Source organism: Barbatula barbatula (assembly GCF_947034865.1).
Source record: "Barbatula barbatula genome assembly, chromosome: 19".
Lineage (NCBI taxonomy): Eukaryota > Metazoa > Chordata > Actinopteri > Cypriniformes > Nemacheilidae > Barbatula > Barbatula barbatula.
This window is the reverse complement of record NC_136782.1, coordinates 10,890,885-10,916,257: the sequence shown is the minus strand read 5'-3', so window position 1 is coordinate 10,916,257 and position 25,373 is coordinate 10,890,885. Positions and strand designations below refer to the sequence as shown.

The 25,373-nt window shown below is 37.6% G+C and overlaps 1 protein-coding gene across 1 annotated transcript; it reads right to left on the bottom strand.

Annotated features, from left to right (window-relative positions):
• Positions 1–3,043: 3,043 nt before the first annotated feature.
• LOC306908831 (alpha-2-macroglobulin-like protein 1) lies at positions 3,044–23,542 on the bottom strand (the record flags this gene model as incomplete). The annotated part of the gene is made up of 35 exons (XM_079482046.1): positions 3,044–3,285; positions 3,444–3,489; positions 3,965–4,070; positions 4,160–4,228; positions 4,316–4,406; positions 4,863–4,984; positions 5,073–5,288; positions 10,070–10,263; positions 10,783–10,945; positions 11,532–11,606; positions 12,464–12,620; positions 12,964–13,045; positions 13,472–13,648; positions 14,679–14,730; positions 14,851–14,883; positions 16,006–16,127; positions 16,515–16,641; positions 16,784–17,009; positions 17,192–17,318; positions 17,432–17,519; positions 17,614–17,790; positions 17,898–18,047; positions 18,129–18,274; positions 18,388–18,451; positions 18,569–18,793; positions 18,905–19,072; positions 20,026–20,135; positions 20,225–20,330; positions 21,399–21,543; positions 21,630–21,714; positions 21,803–21,971; positions 22,390–22,442; positions 22,600–22,756; positions 22,842–23,025; positions 23,472–23,542. 34 exons carry the CDS (start codon positions 23,540–23,542, stop codon positions 3,449–3,451), a joined length of 4,278 nt encoding a protein of 1,425 aa, XP_079338172.1. The 3' UTR covers positions 3,044–3,285; positions 3,444–3,448.
• Positions 23,543–25,373: the final 1,831 nt, after the last annotated feature.

Here is a 25,373-nt window from a genome sequence, read left to right as displayed (position 1 = left end):
GGCTTCTTTCAATCACACCAGGTGTGGTGTATCTTTATAATTAAGCATAACAGCTTATGTAGTTTATTAGGTGTGGATTTTAAGAAGATGTGATTTTATAATTTGAGCTGGTGCTTAGAAGTGCTATTGTTTCGGAAACACTGCACCTAAATTGTTCTTAATTGTGGTGCATCAACTACAAGTGGTAGGTGTATGTCTTTATTAGTTCCTGCAAAACTGGATTGTAACACAGTTCCTTAGAAGGGAAGGAAGGAGGCGGGAACCGGCGAACATTTAACAAACTTTAATTAAACAATAAACACAGAAGTAAAAGACCGGCAGCCACCTCACGGTAGACTGCCGCCCATAAAACATAAACACAAACTTAACACATGTCCGGGCCCGGTCCTCTCTCGTCAATAGTCCTGCCGCTCGACCTCTTAAGCTCCCGATCTCCTCCGTGAGATATGCGGGACCGGTGCGCGCACAGCTGATTCCAACTATCACTCACGCCACCGGCCCCGCCTCACGGCTCTCGTCCCGCCTTCCTCACCACATGGATGTAAGCAGTTTTAACATCCAACATGCAAACTAGGAACAAAATGTATTTAATCTTTAAAAAATATTTAAATCAGACCAATTCCTGACAAATGAAACATACAGTAGAGAAGGCATAGCTTTCCAAAGTCAGGAATACATAATGTTAGATGTGCAAATGCTCCAACATGATTGTTCAGCAGACTCTGCTCTGATTCCTCAGGCTTCTGACACAACTCTTGGCGACATTTGAATGTTAACCTCTTAGCCACAGGAACACAATTGTTGTGGTGACGCGCCTTACTAATTAAACACACATCTCCTCAATGAGTGCTAGGTCAACTAAAACAAGATAGAGTTATCCAAACACGATGCAAGAGAGCATTGAAAACATATTGGAATTATGTTAATGATAAAAGAGAAATGACGACACACATGTAATGCATGATAGTTCTGTTAAAGTTTAAAAAAAAACTTACAAGCAACATACATAAATGAAAGTCACAGACTATGGGAAGGGTACATTCATTTCAAAGTATATGTATTCAAGGTGCTGTGTGTATTTTTTGGAGGCTCTATTGACAGAAAGGCAATACAATATAACTATGTGTATCACTAGAAGTGAAGAGTAAAGACCTTAGATAATGAAGCGTTATATTTGTATTACTGTACATTAGTACATTAGTTCCTATGACAACATCTTAGTCTGTGTCAGTCACAGTAGGGAAATGCCCTCTTAATAGTAGTCTGTATCTCTCTAAATGTATATATAAACGGTCCAGAGGGAACGAAGCCAACCCATGGTACGCCAATTGAGGATGACTGCTTAACCTGTCGACTGTCATCCATTGAAAGTGTTAAACTCACACCTGCCTCAGCTTTATTTTACAGTTTACATGAACACTTTTAGAGAACAGTTTTATGTTGCCTTTTTATGTTTGTAGCCTACATCATGCAAAAGGAAAAAGCAACTAAGAGATTCTAAAAGCAGTATTAAACCGTTATTAAATAATTAAAGAAACTAAGTAACCATACGTTATGAACTATTTTTATGAATGTACAGCACTTGGACCACTGTTTTTGTTTTTAAAGTGCTTTATAAATAAAGCATGACTTGATTTGACTTGATACGTTATACATAACCATATGCACAGGATAAGTGCTGTTATAACTCATAAAGCAATAACCGCACAAAATGTAAGCATTATACAATTGCCTATAAATAATGTAATAACAATCTCAAAACATGACTAAATCTGGTGCTAATAGTGTAATAAACATTACATGAGAAATGTTTTACATTATGAACACACTGTCATTCTTAAAGGAAGGGTGGGTAATCCTGTCCAGAACAGATTTTTGTCATGTTGGTTGGAAATCTTTTACATCCTGATAGCAATCAAGAAGTATAGTGGTCAAATAATAATTTTATAATTGTATATAATCCGTGAAATTCGTAGGACCAAAAAACATTCACCCAAAAAAACATTCTGGCCGAACGCTGTGACTGGTCATGTGTACATTTTCAGTCAACAAATTTTGCATACCACTGCGCACCCTGTTCACGCAAACACATGACTTCATCAGCGCCACAGCTCGCTCACGTCCTCTGTGTCAATGTAGGGAGAATGGCGGACAATCAGCAACAATCAAACTTTCCTGCTGAACCAACAACAATAAATAAAAAAAAACAAAAGTCTGTTTTTGAAAAAGCAGAGACGAAAAAACATTTGGAGGAAAAACTTGAATTTACATCGGTTCATCTTTTACACTATGGTGACAGCTCCCTGCCGGAGGGTCTGAAAGACGATACGAGCACCTTTCCATGTCACCCACCCCACCTTTAAATTATTCCTTGGTAGCGATATATTCTTTAAAAGGATGCTGTCCATTTTAGATAAACAAAATCTAAAATGTAAAGGAATACTTTTTTTATAGCTCTTATAACTATAACATTAGAAGCATGATTTGTAATAAATTTCTTGTAAAAAATGTTATAACATTATGAGCTCAAGACTTTATTTGAGAAAATGTGTACATTATAAACACTTTATTACAGTATTGTGGTCAATTGTTACATTATAAGGTGTAAATCTCTACAGTGAAAAGCCCTTTCCTCTGAGAGCTGACAAAATAACCACAGAATGATGATGTCTGTGAAGTGCAAATAAACATTTAAAAATAAATATGTGTAAATAAACAAACATGAAATACGGAAAAACACAACAAAACCACAACATGCTCAAGAGAAATTGTGCACTGAGACAAAAACCTACAAACTTCATGTTTGTAAAATGGCTCCTTCCACTGGTAACTGAGCAAATACACCAATAATTATTATAAAGGTACAAATATAAAGTAAATAAAGCTTGCTGATGTTGCTGGACTGCTTCACAATTTTTATTACTCTTTTGTACAATGTTCTTATTTTGTATGCATGTGTTTTTTCCTGTTTAATGTGGCATTTAAAGTCCAATACATTTGATGTGTAGGCTAATTAAAATGCAGAAATGACAGGACACATTTTAGATGCAGAAATGTTTTATTAATTATTTTAAAAACAGTCAATTTTGCAAATGGATAAAATCACAAATCTGGGTTTTGATTATCACTTATAGATCATCTTACACAGTAGCATGTGCCATCAGTACAGTATATTCTGATATTTCTGAAGCGTCAGTATTTATTCCATCATAATTTTGAATGTCTGATGAAATGAGCGGTCACTCAGTGGCTCAGTAACACCTCTCGATACTCCTGTGACGGCATCTAAAATAATAAATGTTCTAGAGATGTATTCCCATTTCATACTGTATCAAGCAGTTTGCAGCTAAGCATTATGATCTACCTCCACTTATATATTGTGAATTTTAAGAACACATTTCTAAATAAATTTGAGTGAAACTGTCAACAATGATTGTACTTACTGTCTCTAGGCACAGGGGGAGGTGTATTTCCTCACTGCTCGCTCATCTAAAAAGAAAAAAAAATTCTGTTCATGACATGCTTTAATGTAACGTTTAAATGTCATAAAGCATAATACGTTTGTAATATGCAGAATTTCTTTAGCATTACAAAGGGGGCTTTGCATTATTTGCCCCATTTACGTATATTCTGAGAAAATCAAATTTTGCTGGGTTGAATATGTAGTCTTTGTTATATTTCTATTTAAGGCAGATACTGTGAATACAGTAAATCTTTTTAAAGTGTTAATCCCATGAAAATAGTCTAAAGTTAAAATACCAAAAAGACGTTTTTTTAAAACACCCCCCACACACTATTAGCAATATTATATAATATTAACAAAACCATTTTGGTATGTTCTTTTTTATTCGACACCTTATGGCCGTTTAAGGGACGTGTGTTTATTTTATGCTCATAAAAAAAGCAAAAACATCCCGCAAATCAGAGTGCAGTCATACTATACATGGTATTAACAAACACATACAGGTCGTGTAGTAATCGTAGACTGTCACAGAGGCTGGCTTCAGATCCTTCACTAATACATCCTGTCGCAGACTCATGTTAAAGGATTTCGTCTCTGCAACTTTCATCTTTAAGAAAAACAGTTACAGCTGATGTCATACACAGTCATCACAGTAAAAAAAATCCCTAAGGTACCTCAATTAACATTTAGACTTACCCCATCCAAATACAAGATGACATGTCCTTCATTCTGCTCCACAAGCTTGATTCTGGAATCCTGCTGAAGCTATGGACCAATAAGAACATATCAAATGCTGGGGGCAGCGCATAAGATCAGAAGAAACAAGACTGAAGCCCTGAAAGTGTCACTCACAGCTTGTAAAGACAAGTCATCCAGCACAAATCCAGACAGAAGCTTCACGTCAAAGATCATCATGTTTGTCCCTGTTCGTGGACCATTATAACTGTAACAAAGTGTAGCCAACAATCACAAATACGGTTCAGTCTTGTGTAGTCTGGTAAAAAACAGGCAGCTCCATAACCTGGAATTAAGATTAAGGGGGCCCAACCATAAAAATTTGTCCCTTACACTTTACAAAGTAAGGCCCATTATATTATATTAAAATCCTAAAACAATATGAACCAGAAATATAACTTTTACAGGAGCGCTACAGGAGTGCGTAGGGTTTCTTTTTCCTCCCCACAACAGTATTGCAAACACAGAATGAATGCATGATACTTTTATTGTATACAGGAGGACAAAGTTTTATTAAAGTTTTTAGAATTATTTGTCACAATGATTAAAGTTCCGATATTTCATTTAAGAATTATTTTAATATTTGTTTATAAAAGCAGCTAAATGATATAACATGTATGCTAAACTCATTGTGCTCCATTCGTGAAAAAGCAGTGCTGCTCACCTGACAGTCACATCTAATGAAACAAGTATGTTCTTTTTGCTGTTGCAAACTGAAGTTGAATTTGCTTCAAGGTTGAAGAACGTGAAGCTACTAATAAACGGGACATTGTAGTGCAAGGCAAACTGGAATAAAAAAGAAAGGATTAAGAATAAAGTTATTTATTATACTTTTCTTGTAAAGCATCATAAGATCAAAAGGCAGATTACTAACCTGCACAAGTGCACAACCTGTTCCTCGTGCAGTGAGTGTGAAGTTTCCTGCAGGTGGCTGCAGCTGTCTCTCCTGGTAAAGCAGTCGGTTTTGCTGGTTTATAGTGAAGTCGTATTTCTGTTTTGATGGGGAGGTCACACGGACAACAACGGTTCCTGTTGGACTGTAGGTGGCAGCACCGTATTTAGCGAGTGCCTGGAGGGCCACAACAGTGTCCTGTTCATACAAAGAAAGGCAAAACAAATGACAGGTTTAGTTAGAATTCTGTATAGTATGCAGTTTTTTATTTGGACTATAGACAGTTTCGAAGTGACAACAAAAGCAGACATTACTGCGCATGCACACATTTAACATCAGGCCTTTGAGTTTGAGTGCCTGTGTTTCTTGTATCAGCGTTGCTTATATAATGTACGTAGTCGTGTTGTTTTCTACCATGCCCATGTTTATGTCTTACTTTGATGCTGCACTTGGATCCTTCACCAAGTTGTCTGTTTTGGACTAGATCGTTACACCATTCAACAAATCGTTTAATTGATACAATTATTATACAATAAAATAATAATATAAATTAATATGAACATAAATTAAATAAGATATAAATCGTATGTGATCTTTCTACTAACCATTGTTCATTACTATTATTTTTAAATTTTTCTGTGATTTAATTGACAGATTATTATTTAATAGAAAATACAATAATAAAATATTTCAAGTTTAATATTTTTAAATTGTCAGCTGGGCATTTTTGAAGGGGCCTTAATATAACATTTTAAGCATGATATGAGGTATGACTGTAATTTACACTATAGAGCCCAACACAAAAATCTTTTTCGGTAATGTAACCTTTTTTACTCAAAACTGCTATTTTCTCTATTTCTCTATTTTCTATCCATTAGAAAATGGAATTCATAGTAAATTAGCCTTTCAAGTTTGGCAACCGCTCTATAAAACACATTTTATCATGCACTAACTGTATACATTATTTTAAGATATACAGGGATGGGCAAAGGGGGCCCCGAATGTTTTCAGCAAAGCTCCAGATGCTTTATTACCGTTCCCTGAACAAATCACTTAGGTGTTGTTTACATTTCTTATCCATACCATTGTTTGTAAAAGACCACAATTGAAACTTTACAGCTACAATAAAAAAAGATTTTAATAGACGATAAAAATGGACGATATTAACAGTACAGGAAAACAGACGACACTAAAGATATTATTTTGCCTAAAGACACAAAAATGGTAATACCGTGTATTTATATATATATATATATATATATAACATATATGATATATAATTAGTCTCATTTTATCAAAGTGCAGCTGTTTGTTTGTTCACTGCATTTCGGTGAGAAATGTTATATAAACGGTGGATTTTCAGATCGTTGAAACTGATGGTGCGGTCCCAGCGCTAAAAGATGAACCCCACACAGTAAGTGAAACTGAGTCATATTTAAATATATTTATTTTATCTTCTTTTTCAAATTAAGGTTTTATTTTGGTGTGTGGCCGCGAAAACGCTTGAGAAGTTTGTTTGACGGTAGCTTTACACAAACAGTTAAATGCTCGTAAATGAACTTTGGAGAACAACACTGGTGATGTCACATGTAAGATACAGTAAGATACAGACAAATCCACTAGTGTCACACTTGTAACATGTTAGGGACTGTGTCTACCAAGGCATTTTTACGCAGCTGAAAACGTCAGGAGCTCGGTTGAATACGCCTGCTACAGGCACATATGAGAGCGTTCTGCCCCAAGTTGAGCATTTTTCTACTCTGGGTGCACAGTCGAATGCCGGCACTGTGGGAAAAATGCAGCGTGGGAAAAAAATGCCAGCTGCTTGCGTTTTCAAGAAACATGGCTATCCGTTTGAAAACAATTGTAATAACACGCCGTACGCCAGTGTTACCGAATTTCGACTAGGATGCTGCTTTGTGATTGGTCCCTATTTCTTAAGGCCTCCCCACTCCAAATCCTAACCCTAACCTTCGTAGGGGAAAACAGGGGAGTCTTACAGGGATTCTGTACAGGGATACGACTCCGGCAGATCCGCCATGAGGGAAAACGTACTCGGTTACTAACGTAACCTCGGTTCCCTGAGATACGGGAACGAGTACTGCGTAGCAGGACGCTATGGGGAAAACTCCTTTTTCTCCGATGACTGAAGCAATTCAATAGCGCAGTGAAAACTGCACGGTGATTGGTTGGAAAAAAGTAAAACTTTGAACCAATCGTAGCGGAGCTGCCGGACCAATGGCGATGGCACCCGCCAAAATGGGCGGGGCTTATGGCTATATAGGCAGACGCATCGCCATAGAGTCCTCAGGTTACTTCGACTGAAGCGACGACAATGCAGCTCGTAGCACGGCAAGGAAAGCAGTACTCGTTCCCGTATCTCAGGGAACCGAGGTTACGTTAGTAACCGAGTACGTTCCCTATCGATACTTCACTCGTACTGCGTACCAGGACGCTATGGGGAACCAGTATAATCACGCCGTGCTACAGATGGAACGAAAAACACAGATAGTCTCGGAGCCTTGGCTCGGAGACGGGGTAAAACAGGGAAACCCTGAAATGCGGAGAAGGCCAAGCTAGTAGGTGGCCTAGTCCGGTTATCGTCCCAAAGTTATTAGGCGCTGGCGTGGCTATAGAGCCAGGGCTCAGCGACCTAATTCAAGCAGAAAGGACCCGGGCCTGAAGGGCCGGAACGTCCAGATTGTAAAATCTTGTAAAAGTGGACGGCGAAGCCCAGCAGGCCGCCGCACAGATATCTTTTATAGAGACACCGCTATACCATGCCCAGGAAGAGGCAACGCCTCTAGTGGAATGGGCTCTAACTCTCGTGGGACATTGAAGGCCCAAGGAAGAGTACGCCAGCGATATAGCCTCAACTATCCACTTTGATAGTCTATGTTTCGAGACCGAGGACCCTCTGGTGCGGTCACCGAAGCACACGAAGAGCTGTTCCGACCGTCTGAATAGGGCGGAGCGCTCAATGTATATTTTTAATGCTCTGACTGGGCAGAGCAGACTAAGCTCTGGGTCCCGCTCGGAGGAGGGGAGAGCAGAGAGCGTAATAACCTGTGCTCTGAACGGAGTAGAGAGCACCTTAGGTACATAGCCATACCTTGGTTTGAGGACGACCCTGGCGTCGTTAGGCCCAAATTCAAGACAGGATGGGCTCACAGAGAGAGCCTGTAGGTCACCCACACGCTTCACCGATGCTAAAGCTAGAAGAAGAGCGGTCTTGAGCGTTAATGAACGGAGGTCCGCAGATAGCAGAGGCTCAAAGGGAGGACCCTTTAGAGCCCTCAGGACCAAGTGGGAACTGTAAGAGGGCGAGGGGGGTGTAGCCGCCTGGAGCCCTTCAAGAAACGAACGATAAGGTCGTTCTTGCCCACTCCTTTTCCTCCGATGTGGGTATGTGAGGCTGAAATAGCTGCCACATAGACTTTGAGCGTGGAAGGGGCACGGCCGTTATCCAACAACTCTTGTAAGAATGACAGTATCAGCGATATGTCACAGGACACCGGGTCAGCGCCGCGTGGTGCACACCAGGGGGCGAAGACAGACCATTTGAGGGCATAGAGACGTCTAGTGGACGGGGCTCTAGTCTGGGATATGGTGTTCACAGCTCGCTCTGGCGATATTCTGGCGGTCATGCGTTTTGAGTCGAAGACTGCTCCCAGGAACGAAATACGTTGGCTGGGTGACAGTGCACTCTTGGCAAGATTGACCCTGAGTCCCAGGCACTCCAGGTGGCTGAGGAGGAGGGATCTGTGGGACCTTAGCTCGTCCTCCGACTGGGCTAGGACAAGCCAGTCGTCGAGGTAATTCAGAATGCGGATTCCCTTCTGTCTGAGAGGGGAAAGAGCCGCATCCATGCACTTCGTGAAAGTGCGGGGAGCTAGAGAGAGTCCGAATGGAAGGACCATGTATTGATAAGCAATTCCCTCGTAGGCGAATCTCAAGAATCGCCTGTGACGGGGGGCTATCTGAATGTGGAAGTAAGCATCTTCCAGGTCCAGAGAGAAGAACCAGTCCTCTGGGCGTATTTGCGAGAGGATCTGCTTCATCGTGAGCATTCTGAAGTGCCGTTTCATAAGAGCGCGATTCAGATGTCTGAGATCGAGGATGGGGCGGATGCCGCCGTCCCAATGTTTGTGTTTTATTACACATTTTGCAGTATGTAGTGTGGGCATTGGTCAGGGTCGGACTCATCCATTCCTTGGAGGAGCTTGGCCTGGTACACCTGGAGCACTGCCATGGAGTGTAGATCTGAGGACTCTATGGCGATGCGTCTGCTTATATAGCCATAAGCCCCGCCCATTTTGGCAGGTGCCATCGCCATTGGTCCGGCAGCTCCGCTACGATTGGTTCAAAGTTTTACTTTTTTCCAACCAATCACCGTGCAGTTTTCACTGCGCTATTGAATTGCTTCAGTCATCAGAGAAAAAAGAGTTTTCCCCATAGCGTCCTGCTACGCAGTACGAGTGAAGTATCGATAGGGAACTAATTTTAATCGCAAACGAAAATAAAAAATGGTGCGCCATAAGTTAACCACAAGACGACAACAAATGCACACAGAAACAAACGGCTGCCAAAATGTACCTGCCAAACAGTATCGCACGCATGCTACACTATTACATTTATTCGTAGCACAGACCATTTATTCCGTAGCACTGTACAGCCCTGGTAGGGAAAATGTGATGATGTGTTACATCCACTTTCATTTATTAAGGTAAAAAAGTTATTTCAGGACTTTGTTGCAATGCATGACATAATTTAAAGAAACACTTTAGCAATGAATGCTTAGGTTTTTTCTTGCTACACGTTTTTCATTAAGGGTCCCTTAACCTTGGCCCTTAAGGGATTGCTTAACTTTTTCATGCAACTAGGTTTTCGTGCATCCGGGCATGTCCACATAACCATGAGGAAATTTAAAGGAACAGACTGGGTCCAAGAAAGAGAAAATAATTAAATAAAGACATTACCTGAGTAGAGGAGAAACCTCCATTGGAATTTTGCCTCTTGACTAGCCAGTGCACTATGGAAGCAGAATAGTTCAATCCAAAGTTTGGCAGTAGGGGTCCAGAAAGCAGCCCCAGCAAAACGTAAGAGCTCATTTCTATCTCAAAAGAGCCTACCCTTCCATTATACTGTGTATTAGACCAATATCGCCCAATCTCTGCAATGACAATGGCAAGAGTGAGTAACTTGGTGAGTGTGTATATTAAAGGCAGCAAGGATATCTACATACTGTACTGTACTGTAACAAGGATAAATTAGGATGATTGTAGCGAGGTAGGCAGTACGAGAGCCGGGATGCGAGGCCGGTGATTACGAGCGTCAGCTGTACGCGCACCGGTCTCGTATCACGGAGGAGATTGTGGAGCATATAAGCGACAGGACCGTCATTAAGAGAGGACCAGGCCTGGATTTTATGTTGTGGTTTGTGTGTGTCTATTTACGTTTGATTTTAATAATTAAAAGTTATTTTATGTCCTTCCGTCCCTTTTATGGATCTTTATTACAATGATCAACCTGTCAAAGAGCAGTACACCAACTGACGCAGTTAGTAAAGACAACTGGTGATTTGATTTTCTTGAATTGTACATTATTTTGTACAGTAGGCTATGTATTAGTTAAGGCAGCTTGTGAACAATATTGAAAATTTAAAGACTGCTAATTCAAATCTAAATGGCACCTTCTCTCTTGGCTTGACTATCCAAGTTGGAGATGAGTTTCTGTCTCATCTCTTGGTCTCCAGCAAGAGTGTATATGTAGAAGGACAAGGCAGTGAAGAACATGTTGTTAAGGTTGCTGGAAGCTTCCTTCAGACATTCAAGGCCTTTCGCTACCATGGGATCCTTAAAGACAGAAGATTAAAAAAATTAACAGAGGATATAATTGATCTGTTTTGCTTCGTTAAGTTATTACTTAAAATATCTTCAACTTGGTTTTTTTCCACTATTTGGACACCAGTATGGGATGTAACGATTCACTGTGAGCCAGTTGAAAATCGATTATAATATGTGACTATTCAACTCAGTTGAGATGTTAAATAAATCACGTTACATGCACTGAACAGCAGAATGTCTTAAATGAAAAAAAATCCAAGTTAGGAAAAGCACAGACAAAGTCATCATTTGTTTATATTAAAAATAGACTTTTGTATTATTTACTTGATTTGATTTGGAATTTGTTTTAAAGTAGCAATTTAGTTTTTTTAATTGACCAAGTATATTTTTTATTTTACAAAGAAATGTGCAGCATATGAGACATAATAAAAGGTCAGTTGTTCATTTCTAATTTGTGTCAACTCAATTTGAAAACGAATTGTGAAAAATTTGTATCGTGAGAACAGTATCTTAAATCGCATCGCATCGCATCTTGAGGTGAGGGAATCGTTACATCCCTAGACACCAGAGCATAACACTGAGAACCCATACTCACAGATTTATTTATGCCGATCTCCAACAGGGCTGCGGTGATGTATGCAGTTAGAGTGACATGATCACTGACTCCACCCTGCAGAAGATATTACATACGGAGGTGTTAGAATTCAAATTTAATGTTCACTTGAATAGGAGCTTCCTATATTGCAATAAAAAATGTGCACTACACGTGTCAACGTATGTGGCTACACATCACACTGAATGAAAACATAACCAATGTCAAATAAAGAAATTACGAATATTAATTTATACTTTCCTGGCACTAGCAATGCCAAGGTCATGGGTTAGAGCATAGGGGATTGCACATAGTTAGAAACAAATGTATAATACAATGCAATGTAAGTCGCTTTGGATAAAAGCGTCTACCAAATGCGTAAAAATAATTTTTAAATGTAATTGTTTTAATTGTTATAGGACAGCTGTGTATCCTGCTTCTCAAATCTTTCTAACAAAAAGACCTATTTTCTGTTTCAGAAAAGTCCTTAACAATTCAAAGGGTGCATGTATTTGTGCCAAGTCATAGATCCCAAACAATCCTTGCTAGACTATGCGCAATTATTTAAAAGCTTTATATTTCAAAAATATTTTAAGAAATTACCCTTCACATTTCTACTAAAGTATTGGAGAAAAATCTGAGAAAAATGCATAACTGAGAACTCTGTTATATAAAAAAATACATCACTCTGAAAACTATGTTATTTCCGGGACAACTAATTTTGCGTTACTTTTAACAAAACTTGTGCTTTCCCTTTTGGCCCTTTTTTATTCGACACAAAATTACATGTAATGTGGTAAAATGACACATGGTGTGTTTACTAGCATAACACAAACAATGTGTTAATAAATAAAAAGATTAAGGCATTGTTACTTGTGCCCTTTATGCAGGACAGAGAATTTAAGCTTTGATTTCTTTCTCTCTCCTGTACTCACCCTCATTAAATTGTTGAAGAATGGGCCCACTGAGGCATAGCACCCATTTGTCTGCTGCTGCTGACCCAACCAAGTCTTTGCCTGGTCGATATGTGTCTGATCTATAAATACATACTTATTTGCCCCTCCAAACGTCTTCATTACGAACGCAGTTAACCTGATAACGTAAAAATACAGTCCATGATCTCACCTGCTTTAATCATTTTGAAGAAATGTAATGGCTGTGTTCAAAAGGGAGTCATGATGATGCAGCCCATTCATGCAATAAGAAAACTTATTACTCAAGAATTTAAAAAAAATTCATTTGTGAATTTATTTATTTGTGTAACCATCTTCCTTAGATTTTCCATTAGGTTGTGGATAACCTTTCTAAATTCATTGAAAATTAATTCAGTGTGGACTTCCTAATAAGTGCCTTAAAATGATGTATAGCAGCTCACAATCCACATGGAAAACATAAAGCATGCAGAGGAATGTTTTTATTGTCTTTCTAAACTTACCAAGTGTTTCCAGAGGTATCTTTCATCCCGTGAAGGCTGTAAGATCCATCATCATGCTTAAATGTCAGCTCTATTTGGTAGCCTGCAAGCAACATAATAAGTCTGAAAATAGTTTTTACACTATCGTGAATTTCCACTTCACTGAAATGTTTGTGATGGGTTATATCTGAAAAATGTGTTTTGAACACAAAAATATAAATTAATTTGTGGTTAATTAAATTAATTAAACTGGTGTCTAATAATAATTGATTTTATTGCGAAGCTAAACTATTTTAGAAAAAAAATATTTTATTAAATGCACTTATTATATTCATTCAGAATGGCTGTTCATTTACAGTATTATTATTGGGATTAACATGCCTCGCACAATATGCCTAAAATGTATTTAAAAACTAAAGAGGACTTTAATTATCCTGAAATGCTTATTATAAGCATATTATAAGAACAACTTGAACAACTTATAAAAAATATGTTTCAAATCACCACTCTCAGAAAGTGTTTTTCTCACCAGTCTGCAGATAGGTTTTAGCTCGTGCCAAAATCTCAGGAGTGAGCTGTCCACTGCTCTCCAAGTACTGAAGGATGTAAATGTTGGGTGCAAGGATCGCCATTTTCTGCTCTCCACAGCCGTAAGGCATCCGCAACAGATCAGGAATGTTTTTTAAAGCATGACTCATCAGATCACCTGTGAAGCAAAAGAAAATAAACATGAGAATCAATTGTAACATGAGGATCTAATCATGATTTAAACAGCAAAGCTGGATTTTTTTATTACATGTTATTACAATACGCTTAAGTGTACATCACTGCATTGCTTTGACATTTTTCCAGCACATCTTTTAGCTCACCTAGTACAGTGACAAAGCTTTGAGCAGATCCTTCGATAAAGGGCTCGGGCAGAGTGAGAGAAACATTTGTGTTCATTTGATTTCCTATAGTGGAAAAATATAAATACAAATCAGTGTCATACTTCGAAGCTCTGTATTCAAAACATGTGTATTTCTAACCAAGCCAGTGTTGCAATATTTACTCCACTTACCTTTAACCTGGTTGCCATTAAATTTTTTTTTGTATTGAGCTATTTTTGGAGTTTTCAAACTATTTGTGGAGTTTGGAGTTTACAACAAGAAGATGCAAATGTTCATAAGTTAGCTTTTTTGGGATAATAAAGTCCCCCTTCTAATTCTCTCATCTCAGCATGGATGATGCTTGTGTATTACCAAAAACTTGAGGCACAACTCAACTTACCATACAGTTTTTTACCAGTCATGAAACATTATTGTGTATTATTTTATCATTTGGCATTTGACAAAGTAAGGATGAGTGTTGTGACTAGCAATTCAATTCAACCAATGACACCACATGTGTTATGTTAACTGTCATACTAGCCAACTTTTAAGTAACTTGCCAAAACCAGTTTAACATTGACTGCATTTGCAGTAAGACAATGTAGGCCTGCTAAGTAGACTATAACATTGTAAAACATAAATATCCAATCATTTGGATATCGATCAAAGTTTAAGCCCTTTCAACAGCACCATTAGCATTGGAAGTATTTTCGGACCATTCTCAGTTTGTACAAAAGTTGCACAATCAAACGTTTAAAGGCATCTAATGGAAGTTGATCAGGTAAGAAACTCTAGGGAGTGTTAAGTTGACCAAACCCAAACCTGAAATTGAACATGAATCATTCTTATGAGAAAAATGCCACTAACCTGTCAAGCAGATGAGTTCATTGTGAGTGACTATCTGTTTAGTTCCCTCTGCCTGACAAAAGAGTGAAATAACAGGGTCAATTGCATTTTTACAAAAAAAATGAGCAAAAAAGAAAAGAATAGGTATTTATTTGGTTGATTTTCTATTTAATGGAGTTTTAACTGCTCTTACTGTCATGATCATGTCCTTCTTGTCAGTAGTTTCCTAGCTCGTTGTGACAGTATCATGTCTTTTGTGTTTGTTATGTTTTGTGCGGAGACACGTGGCCTTTGTTTTGACTTTGTGGCACGTGTCCTCCGGTCGCGTCTCTTAGCCCAGCCTTCTTTTTCTCCGCTCATTGTCCCATTAGTGTTTCATCCCCCTCACCTGCCCCGCGTTATCTCCCTGTTAGTCTCCCTTCAACTGCCCTGTATCAGCATCCTTGTTAGTGTCCCTATATAGTTCCCTTCTGTTTATTGTCCCGTGTCGGTTCATTGTGTTATCTAGCCTCGTCGTGCATTGGATTACCTTGTTCCTGCTAACCATATCCATGTTGTGTGTTTGTACTTATCCTGGACCTTGCTTGTTTTGCCCACTCGTGGAAAGTTTTATGTTCGAACCTTGTTACTTTATTGTTTGCCCCATCGCAGGATTATTATTTTAAATATATATATTTTATTTCACCCTTTAGCTGCCTGCTTTTGGGTTCTGCCTGAAAACCGTGACACTGACTTTATAAGTCAATGGAAAAGTGAGTTAAATCCAAAATCCAAACGAGATTAGTTGGGTTTGTGAATAAAGAAATTTGGATTAACTGTTTAATTGATTAGATCCAACTCAAACAAATCGGACATCATTACTTCTCTCATAAGCTCTGATGAGAGGAAAATTAGTGTGGATGTCAAGTATGTAAAATGTAAATAATAGCATGTAAATAATTTTCCTCTCAAAAAGCTTTTTGGAGCTTGTTGTTGTAATCCCTACCTTCAGTCATGTATACAGCAGTGGTTCTCAAACAGAGGGCAAGATGGATCGAGGGGGGCCACAGATTTAGTCTTTTATGAAATATAGATATTTTTCATAGATTTTATGCTATCAAACATCATAAAAATAATACCACCAACCAAAATAATTGATGTTGCAGCTTTGTATAAATATGTTTTGGGTTTAATTAAAAGATTATAAGATTATAAAAGATTACAAGTCTTTATTTGGGAGGTCCACAAAGTGATGCACTCTACACAAAGGGGGCCTTACAACGAAAAAGTTTGAGAACCACTTATGTACAGTGTATGCTAAAGAGGGTGAACTGTTCTAGGAGCAGTTACTGTATGTGAAAGTACTCACCTCCACCAACAGTGATTGCACCACAGTATCAATATGCCCTCTTTTTGGCACTTTCACCAACTCATTTCCACAAAGTTTGTGAGTCTGCACAGCCTCAGCTGTCACCGTAATGTTAATTCGTCCTGTAATGTACATGCACCCTTTCATTACAAGCCAGTACACGATGACACTAACCTGTCCTTTTTTTGCATTTGGCAAATTTGGATGATTATAATATTTGGATGATTAATTTGATGTACACTAAAGTGCCATAGACCCTGTAATAATAAACTGTGAATTTCAAGACTAAAGGACTTTTTAAACATCCAATTCGTTTGTAATTATGATGCGTTTAACACTCGACTAATCATTTTTCCAAAATAAGCTAAAGACACAAATTTAACACTAGGGATAATTTATGGACAATGTGTAGTGCTCCAATTCAACTGTTTCTAGTACATGATTAAACATGACAAACGAGAGCGTAGAAAATGTCTTTTCTTTGTTTTGCTTCAAAATGTTTGACTTACCCGGGTAAGTTGGTGTAACAATCCATTCAAAGGTTTTGCTCTCTTCTGAACAAACACATTGAGTATAATTGCCAACGTTGAAAGGGGAAACTTGAAACTGGGTTGAATTTGCCAAGGTGACCTTTACCTGTATTACAAGAAACAAAACAATTAAAAAAAAAACAAGACTTTTACTATTTGCTAAATAGTTGCAGCACAAGCAAGCGAACATTCAGTATACAGAAGGAGGGAGTAAAGTCGAGGCATAGAGGAATATTTCAGGGTCTCACCATAATACATCTGGAAAGGTAGTTGAATACAGTTGCTTTGAGGATGACAACTTCTCCACGTATAACAGAGTAGGGGAGCGTGAGGCTGACAAAGAACGTCTTAAAAGCATTGAGAGCAGTGCTGGGTGCCACTCCGAAACCAACAGAAGATGTACAGAAAGCATCTGTGGCCCATTTAGTGATGGTGTCAGGAACAGTCTTTGTAAGAGTCACGGATCCAGAGCTCCTAAAGAATAAAAACATACTCATTTAAGTGTAATTATTTGTTTTCTAAATAATACATGAAAACACCTACAGAATATAACAATTATTAAGCATTTATATCTATTTGCAGTAAAGAATTTCTTTTAATTTAGACACATGTAATGCTTTTATTAGTACACATGTAACGCTTTTATTAGTACACACCCCACAGGTACAAGGTCCCATATCCAAGTTTCTGGAAAGAACTTGCGGACTGGATTTTGAGCAAGTGGCTCCAGTCTCGCACCCAGACGTGAATCTTCCATGACAACTTCAGAATCTGAACCTGGTTCTACAGAGGTCATAGGTTATACCTTCAGCCATTGAGTTACTTGATTGATTACAGAACACTTGAATTAAATAAACTTCTAAAGCCTGGATGGAATACAATTTCAGGTTACTTACCTCTATATTTCATCAATGATACGTATTCATATTCACAAAAAATATTTTTTTTCACATCAGAGTTGGTAATGATTTTGATTCCATTAGCCTAGATCCAATCCAGACATTGTGTCACCATTAGTACATGAAGATGCTGAAATAAATTTCCTTTAAAAAACTTACAATGGGAAAATATATCTTACCTTAAATGTGCTGTGGGCATCATTGTTACCCGTGAAATAATTGGAATAGCTGAAAATACGTTTGCGAATGTCCCTTATTGGCTCCTCCACTTCTATATATTTCTTCAAGGGAATACAGGGTTCTTCAACTTGGTATGGATAACCTACCAAGATTTGGTGTGGTAGCATTTTAAAAACCTGTAGATAAATAAAAATGTATTGACAATCAAGGTTTTTAAGCTTAACTACAGAGATGTGGCAGATTAACATCTCTTAGATTATCTTTTCTGTTAAATATGATTTACAGAGGCTGCGTTGAGTTGAGCCTCGGGTTTCAACAGCAGTACGCTCTGATCGATGGACCTGACGGAGCAAAGTGAACCAGGCTGGGCTTTCAGGTTTAGAGTTGAAGTCTCTTTAGGCAGTGCCGTGGAAGATGAGAAATTTAACGACACCTGAAGCACAGATACACGTTTATCATACATGAAGGATTATTGAATAAACTGATGTCTATAATGAGTGTTGCTGTTTCTGACCTTGTTTGGCAAACATTGTTCAACAGGGAAGGCCCAACTGTCTACGACTGTTTCTCTGTTTGGAAGAACTGTGTACACCACCACTTGGGCGAATGGAGACAAGGCAGTGGTCTTTTTTAATGTGAATGACAATTTGCCTTTGTTTTCTGTAATGAAAGGAAGAAAGAGCATTTATGCAAACTGTTCAATGCATACAAGGTCGTGATAAAATATAATAAAAGGGGTTTTGCTGTGATTTCAGTTAGTTGACCTAACCTACCTTTTCCAGTCTGCACTTTGACAGACATAATACCACTTCGAATCATGCTGCCTTTGGATGAGACCTGGAACAGACAGGGTAGAAAACATTAAACAATTGTCAAATGCAAGATTAATAAATCAAATGGAAAATTATCTATTACAAGAAAGACAATGGAAAAAAGTGTGAAAATCAAACATACCACATAGAAGAAATTCAACGCTTTCTGGCCAGTTTTCAGTGCACTGCCAGGAATTATGTAACTGGCCTCCACAACTGCATCACTCGCACAACTTAATGCATTTGGAGCTTTTATCAACTTCAGGAAGCTTTTGCTTTTAGAGTAAAAGGGCCTTAACCAGAGAGCACTTTTTTGATAGTATCTTGGTGCAGGCCAGTATTGGTTATTATCCTCTTTGTGTTGAGCCTTATTCGAAGAAATCAACAAAACAGTTAAAGTATGCACATGAATCAATTGCACGTCAGAAATGCTATAGTACTGTATAATTACTTCAATCAAACTTTTACAAACACCAACCTGTAGGAAGACAGTTTGGTTTGACCAATCTGTCGTGTCCAAGGAGAAGTGGGCTGTGCCGTTACTGTCTGTCGTGAGTGTCACATTAAAACTTCTGGATTCATAAGTTAAAATGAGATACACGGTTTGATCTATCAATGGTTTGGACTGTACATTACTGACCAGAAGCTGTTAAAAAAGGACAAAGATATGATTACAATATTTAAGTACCCCAAAGAACTGTTTATTAGGTGAGAATGAATGTAAGTTGGGTTTAATATAGGTCTTGGTTTTGAGAGATATGGTATTGTTCTGAAACTTGGGTAGGGTTGGGAACCGAGAACCGGTTCTTATTGAGAAAAAAACAGTTCTGTTATTTGAAAACCAATTCATACATTTCGGTGCCGAAAATGATTCTGGTGCGACGCGTGACCAGGCACTGTTAGCGGACAGGGTGTCACAAACCAAACAGAAATGCTGCGCTGACGCTTTAATTAATGAACACATTGTTTGCTAAACTGTACGTGTCTTTAATAACTGTGAAGATGTTTTGTCTGAGCGTACACCTACCGGCAGTGCACAGCTCACTAAATTACATTATATTTGTCGTCACTGACTTCAGCATTACTCAACATTACTCACTACCTTACAACAACACTCCATTCAAGTAAGGTGAAATAGTTAAATAATAATAAAAGTTAATTTAAATGAAACCTAGGAATCATTGGGCAAAACTGGAACCGGAACCGAAAAACGATACCCAACCCTAATCTCGGGAGATCTGGTTTTGGTCTGGGTTTTTGGAAATGTGGTACTGGTCTAGGTCTTTGGATATCTGGTATTGATCTAGCGTTGGGTCTTACACCGTGTCTAAACCGGATGCGACTGGTTTGATGCGATACTGCAAAAGACATTCGAAATGCATTAGAACCTATTATAATGTTAAATTTTGTCCACGCTAGATGCGCGGTGATGTTGGGTTAGGTCTGGGTCTTAGGATATTGGTCTAGGTCTGGGACTAAGGAGATCTTGCATTTGTCTGGCATTTAGGAGTGGTATTGGTCTGAGTCTAGGAGATCTGATGTTGGCCTGGGTCTGAGGATCAGCTGCAAATCAACATGATGTCTGCATCAAACAATTACTTTTCCATCATAGGCAATCCCAGGCTTGTATATCTCTGGTGCATCCAAAAAGGAAACTTGGATGATATCACTGGTATATGAAACTGTACCAGTTTCTGTGAAAGTTATCCCTGGAAGACCAAAAAGACAAAGTTGCATTATTCATTTAAGAAAAGGTGAAATAAAAAAACAGCAGTTTTGTTCGATAGTCTTACAGCACCTGTTCCATCCTCCACAACTTTAGTATTCACCCGAAAAAATGCTCCTACAGTCATGCCATATTCAGTCACATTTATCATTCGAGAAACACAGCCAGTCTTGTCAGTCTAAATCAAAAAGACATGAAGTTAGTACGATAAATTACACTGTGCATATTTTTTTCTTTTCTTTTTTTGATTTGTTTGTAAATTTTTGATTGTTTGTTTGTTTCTTTCTTCATGCTTCGTTTGCAACAAAGTGCTGTTTATTTAACAATATCAAGTTGGGAAAATGTGTCAAAAATAAACGTAATATTGAATACTTATATAACGTATTTTATATTAATAGAATTACATTTAACTTTTGTATCTTTAATTGATAAGAAGGCATCTGTACAAGCTGATTGTATTTCCTGTCATTTTTATCTGTTACAAAACGGACATTATTTAAACAGAAACTAATTTATTTATAGTATAATGTTTTTCCAAACTGTATAAATGTTTTTGTTCTGTTGAACAAAAAGAAAGATATTTTGAAACATGACAACTAACATTTCTTGTACATCATTGACTGCCAAAGTAGGAAAAATTTAAATGGCAGTCAAAGGTGCCCTAGTCTCGAAAGGTCTGGGAACGTTGGTCGCTTGCTTTGACTAATGCCCGCCCAAGAGTCCATATGACTCACAGGTAATGCAACCAATCACATTGCGTTTTGTGTCGCGTCATGAGGCAAGGAAATGTCCCAGCAGTGCAAGACCAGTGTTAATTCACAAACCTGTAAAAAGTTAACAGCAACAATAACGATTATAATTTTACGCCGTGATCTTCGCATACTTAAAAAATTAAGCGTTTAGTCAATCATGATGAATTCTTATTGCAATCGCTGTAAACACGACTTCGATCAGATGGCTTTGCGACACGCATGTCTCCCAGATATCCTCTAAAATTCTAACAATCAGATGACGACTTCAAACGTGTTGAAGTGTTTCCAGAAAAGTGTGCCTGATGCATCAGACATTCCGCAAACTTCTGAGGATGAGAATACATTTACATTCAGTCATTTAGTAGACTAAAGGTGCCCTAGAACTGTTTGCTTTCCAACATTTTTCTAAATATCTTATTTTGTGTTCAACAGAACAAAGAACTTGAATTTTTTATTTGGGGTGGAGTTTCCATTTATAAAAAACTGTAACAAACCTGAATGTCAAAAGTCTGGCATTTGTTAGGTTTGCCAGGTCTTGGTCGAACAAACCGGTACATGTACGTGTCCATTTCATAATTGTGATTTACTCCACACACTTCAACAGTCACAGACCCCTGCACGCGCTTCCCGTAAGTGTATCTATAGACAGTTAAGAAAATGAATTTTATTATCAGGCTGAGTTTGTTTCTCATATATCTGCAAAGTTTCAAAATTTAAATGCTTACTTAGCGCAAACTTGCACCATGAACTCTGTGTCCATGGCAGTAACCATGGATGGAAGATTTACATTAACTTCAAATTTTGGCAGAACTACAAGAAACGATGAAAACAAGTTTTAAAACAGGACAAACTAAAAAATTACAAATTAAAACATTCAAAACTTATTTTTAGTTCCTACCGTATTCTTTAATTTCAAAGTTCTGTTTCATTACTATATTCTTCTCATTCCAAACAGTGATGGTGTAGTAACCCGTAGGGGCTTGCAGTGTTGTGAGGTGAAACAGGTCTAGAATGCCACTTTTAGTGGTTCGATTCAACCACTGACCAATGCGATTGGTGTTAGGATCCTATAAACAGAAGTGGTTTCACAAAATTAAAAAAGCTTTTTAAAAAGCTACCAAAAATGTACTCTAACCAATGTAACAAACCATGCCTAGCTGCTTCTTGAAGGATCTTATACTTTACCTGGAGTTCTATTGTTTGAAACTGCAATGAGAGAGAGAGAGAGAGAGAGAGAGAGAGAGAGAGAGAGAGAGAGAGAGACAGAGAGAGAGAGAGAGAGAGAGAGACAGAGAGAGCCTTTATACAGCCATGGTTGAATATGCATACAAACTGACTTTTAAACAAACTGTTTAACATTTTTAAACTCGTTCTCCATACTGTCTATCATTAAATCTGTCCTTTTTGTTGGACATAAAAGGAAGATACTGAGGTCAATCTTCTGACTATACCATAGACAAAAAGTGTTGTAAAATTAAATGATACCTTTCGATTGTGAGTCAAGAAATTGGAATCCAAAGACACAATGCGAAATTTAACTGGTGGGGGGAATTACAGAGGCAGAACATAAGCACATACAGTATGCAATACAGTGAGATTAATAATGTAGGTTATGTATGCTTTGACGTCAGGTTCAGACTCAGTAACAAAAGCACTTCAACAGTAAACTGTTAATAATAATTACAGTTCAATTACCGGTTTCTCCTGGCTTGTAGATTGGCTTGTCTGTTTGGATGAAAATGAGCTTCATTGGAGGCTTTATGAGAATCTGAGTTGTTTTGTTTAGTGATGTTGTAGCTCCTTCGATTTTGACATAGATAATTGCCACAGTGTCTGTAAGCACTACAGGAACCTGTCCAAATGAGGAAAAACAAGACACTTCATGGAATAGAAAGGGGAAGACATATCAGCTGTATAAAGGTCATTATCATACTTACCTGGAAAGCGACACATTTGTAGAAATTATTTTTAATGGAACCCTCTTTTAAAATGGTCACATTTTCCTTATTTGAGTTCAAGGTCACCACTAAAGAAAGGGGTGTACTGGGCTCATTGATATGTGCACACAGAATCTCTTTAGTGCCACCGATTGCCAGGGAATTGACTGCCACCAGGTATGTGCTGAATGAAGACAAAACACAAAGAAATGTTAATGTTTCATTTGTGGGTGCATGCTCTGTTGAGAAAAGCGGAAGTAATTAGTAATGCTGTAATGCTTTTTGGGTGACTAGGAATGCCTGTAATAGCCATAAAAGATTTATGGAAAAGAAAAATTGTGCAAAATTTCCTGTCATTATATATTGCGAAATAAAGTCATAAATAAGTAAATAAATAAATATAATAATACATCGAAAGCATAGATATTAACAGTATTAAAATATATATACAGTATATTTTAATACATATTTATTTACATTTAATACAATATATATATATATATATATATATATATATATATATAAAAGGTAATATATTTTTTGTTATTCTTGTACAATATTGTTTGTACAAATCCTTGACCCTGTAGTATTCTGCATGTCTGCTAGAATGAAAATGATAAATGTACTTACGGGTCAGTCGCTCCACTTGTTGAATCATATTGTAGCAACAGTACTGCCACCAGCGTTACCAGCACCCGCATCTTGAGCTGTTGGTTTGACAATCACAGATTGATCACAGTGGTGCACATTTTATACACATCTGCCCACTCCAACAAGGGAAAGAAAAGTTGTGAAACTGGAAAAGGGAGTGGGATGAATTAGATATAATATATTTCTTATGTTACACAATGAGATGAGATATAGGATTATTCTAATGACATAATTACTGGGTTAAGAGCTGATGACTAATTGGTAAAAACTGAAAAACAAAGGTGAGAAATTTCGATGTGCAATCTAAAATGTCAACTAGCAATACATAAATTCAATATAGCAATTTTTTTTAATGACAATATTTGCAATTCTTAACCATGAATATATGAAAACAAGTAGATACATTTGTCATCTAGATTTTACAAATCAGACCTATTTGTATTTTACAAGTAGTCCCTATAGGGCTCGTATTTAAGCAGATCAGTCCACAATAAACAACAGGTATAGGAAAACTGTGTGAGATGAGTAAATGTTTATGCAAAGTACTATCTCTTATGGAAGGAAAAATAAACTGAGGTCAAATGTATTTGGATGCTGTCCTGTTGCTGTACTGGTAGAGCATTACAGTGCAAAAGACTGAGGGGTTTGATTTCCATGGAATACACATAATGTTTAAAGTGTTTGCCAAATGCACAATAACGTGTTTGCCAAATGCATAAATGGAAATCTATATGAATTTATATGATAGAAGAATCCATTGCTGCAGAGTAAATTGATGCTAGCCAGTGGTATGAGCCATCTAGGGGTAAATTGACTATCACCAACATTGTAAACATTTGGAAGACATACAAGAAGACAGACAATCGTTCCTGTTACCTGTCCATCACTTCAATGAGATTTTCAAAGAACATTCGTTTTGTAACTGCTCACACGTTCATGGCATGGCTGCAACATTAAAATGGCAAATTTTGTGCAATATGAATATGCACCAAATAAAGAAAAATTTAATATAACATTTACGTGCTATTTCCACCCAAAAGACAAATGGCTGTCACTTTAATTGTCATATTTGGCTAGCCAAGCCATGTGGATAACATGTATAATATGAGATTTTGGGCCTAAAATTACTTTGACACACAACAATCATCAACATTATTCCATTTAAAACACGGAACGAAATTGATGGTGTGCTAATGATCAATCGCTTAAATATGAGTAAATGTAGCATTTAGTTTTACTCTGCTGGGAAGAGATTATTGAATTTTTGAGGGTGTTGATTCCCAAAAGCGTTTTACAATAATCAGGGTTGGTGCTAAATGCTTTTGTTTCCAAGATTTAAAATACTGCCCCCAGAAATTGTGTTGGATGCATTTCTTCATAGATCCTGCTAAACAGGAGTAAGGGAGTAGCAGTTCACAAACAGCATGCAAACTGGTGATAATTTCACGGTAAGGAATCAATTTTCCAATTTATGACAGGTGACAAAGAACAGACAAATAAAACAACTTATGAAGCCAGGGCCTATAAGGTTAAGTGTGCAAACATTCCATAATCTGCATTGGCTCCTCGGTCTTTATGACACAACACTTTGATATAATTCTGTGAACTTTAACCTCTACTTTAAAAAAGAATGTTGCTGTGACACGCCTCATCACTAAAGGACAGGACTCTTTTATTTGAGTTTGGCTGCCTGATGATACATGCTAGAACAAGAAATCAAATAATTATTTTAGGTGAGCAACTAGTATGTTGTTTCCTTGTTTGTCACCATGAAAACAATAAAACAGATTTAAACAGATTTTTTAAAAAAGATTTAAAACCATACTGGAATTATGTTTGTGACGCATAACTGTGCAGAAGTCTCGCCATCATACCACGGTT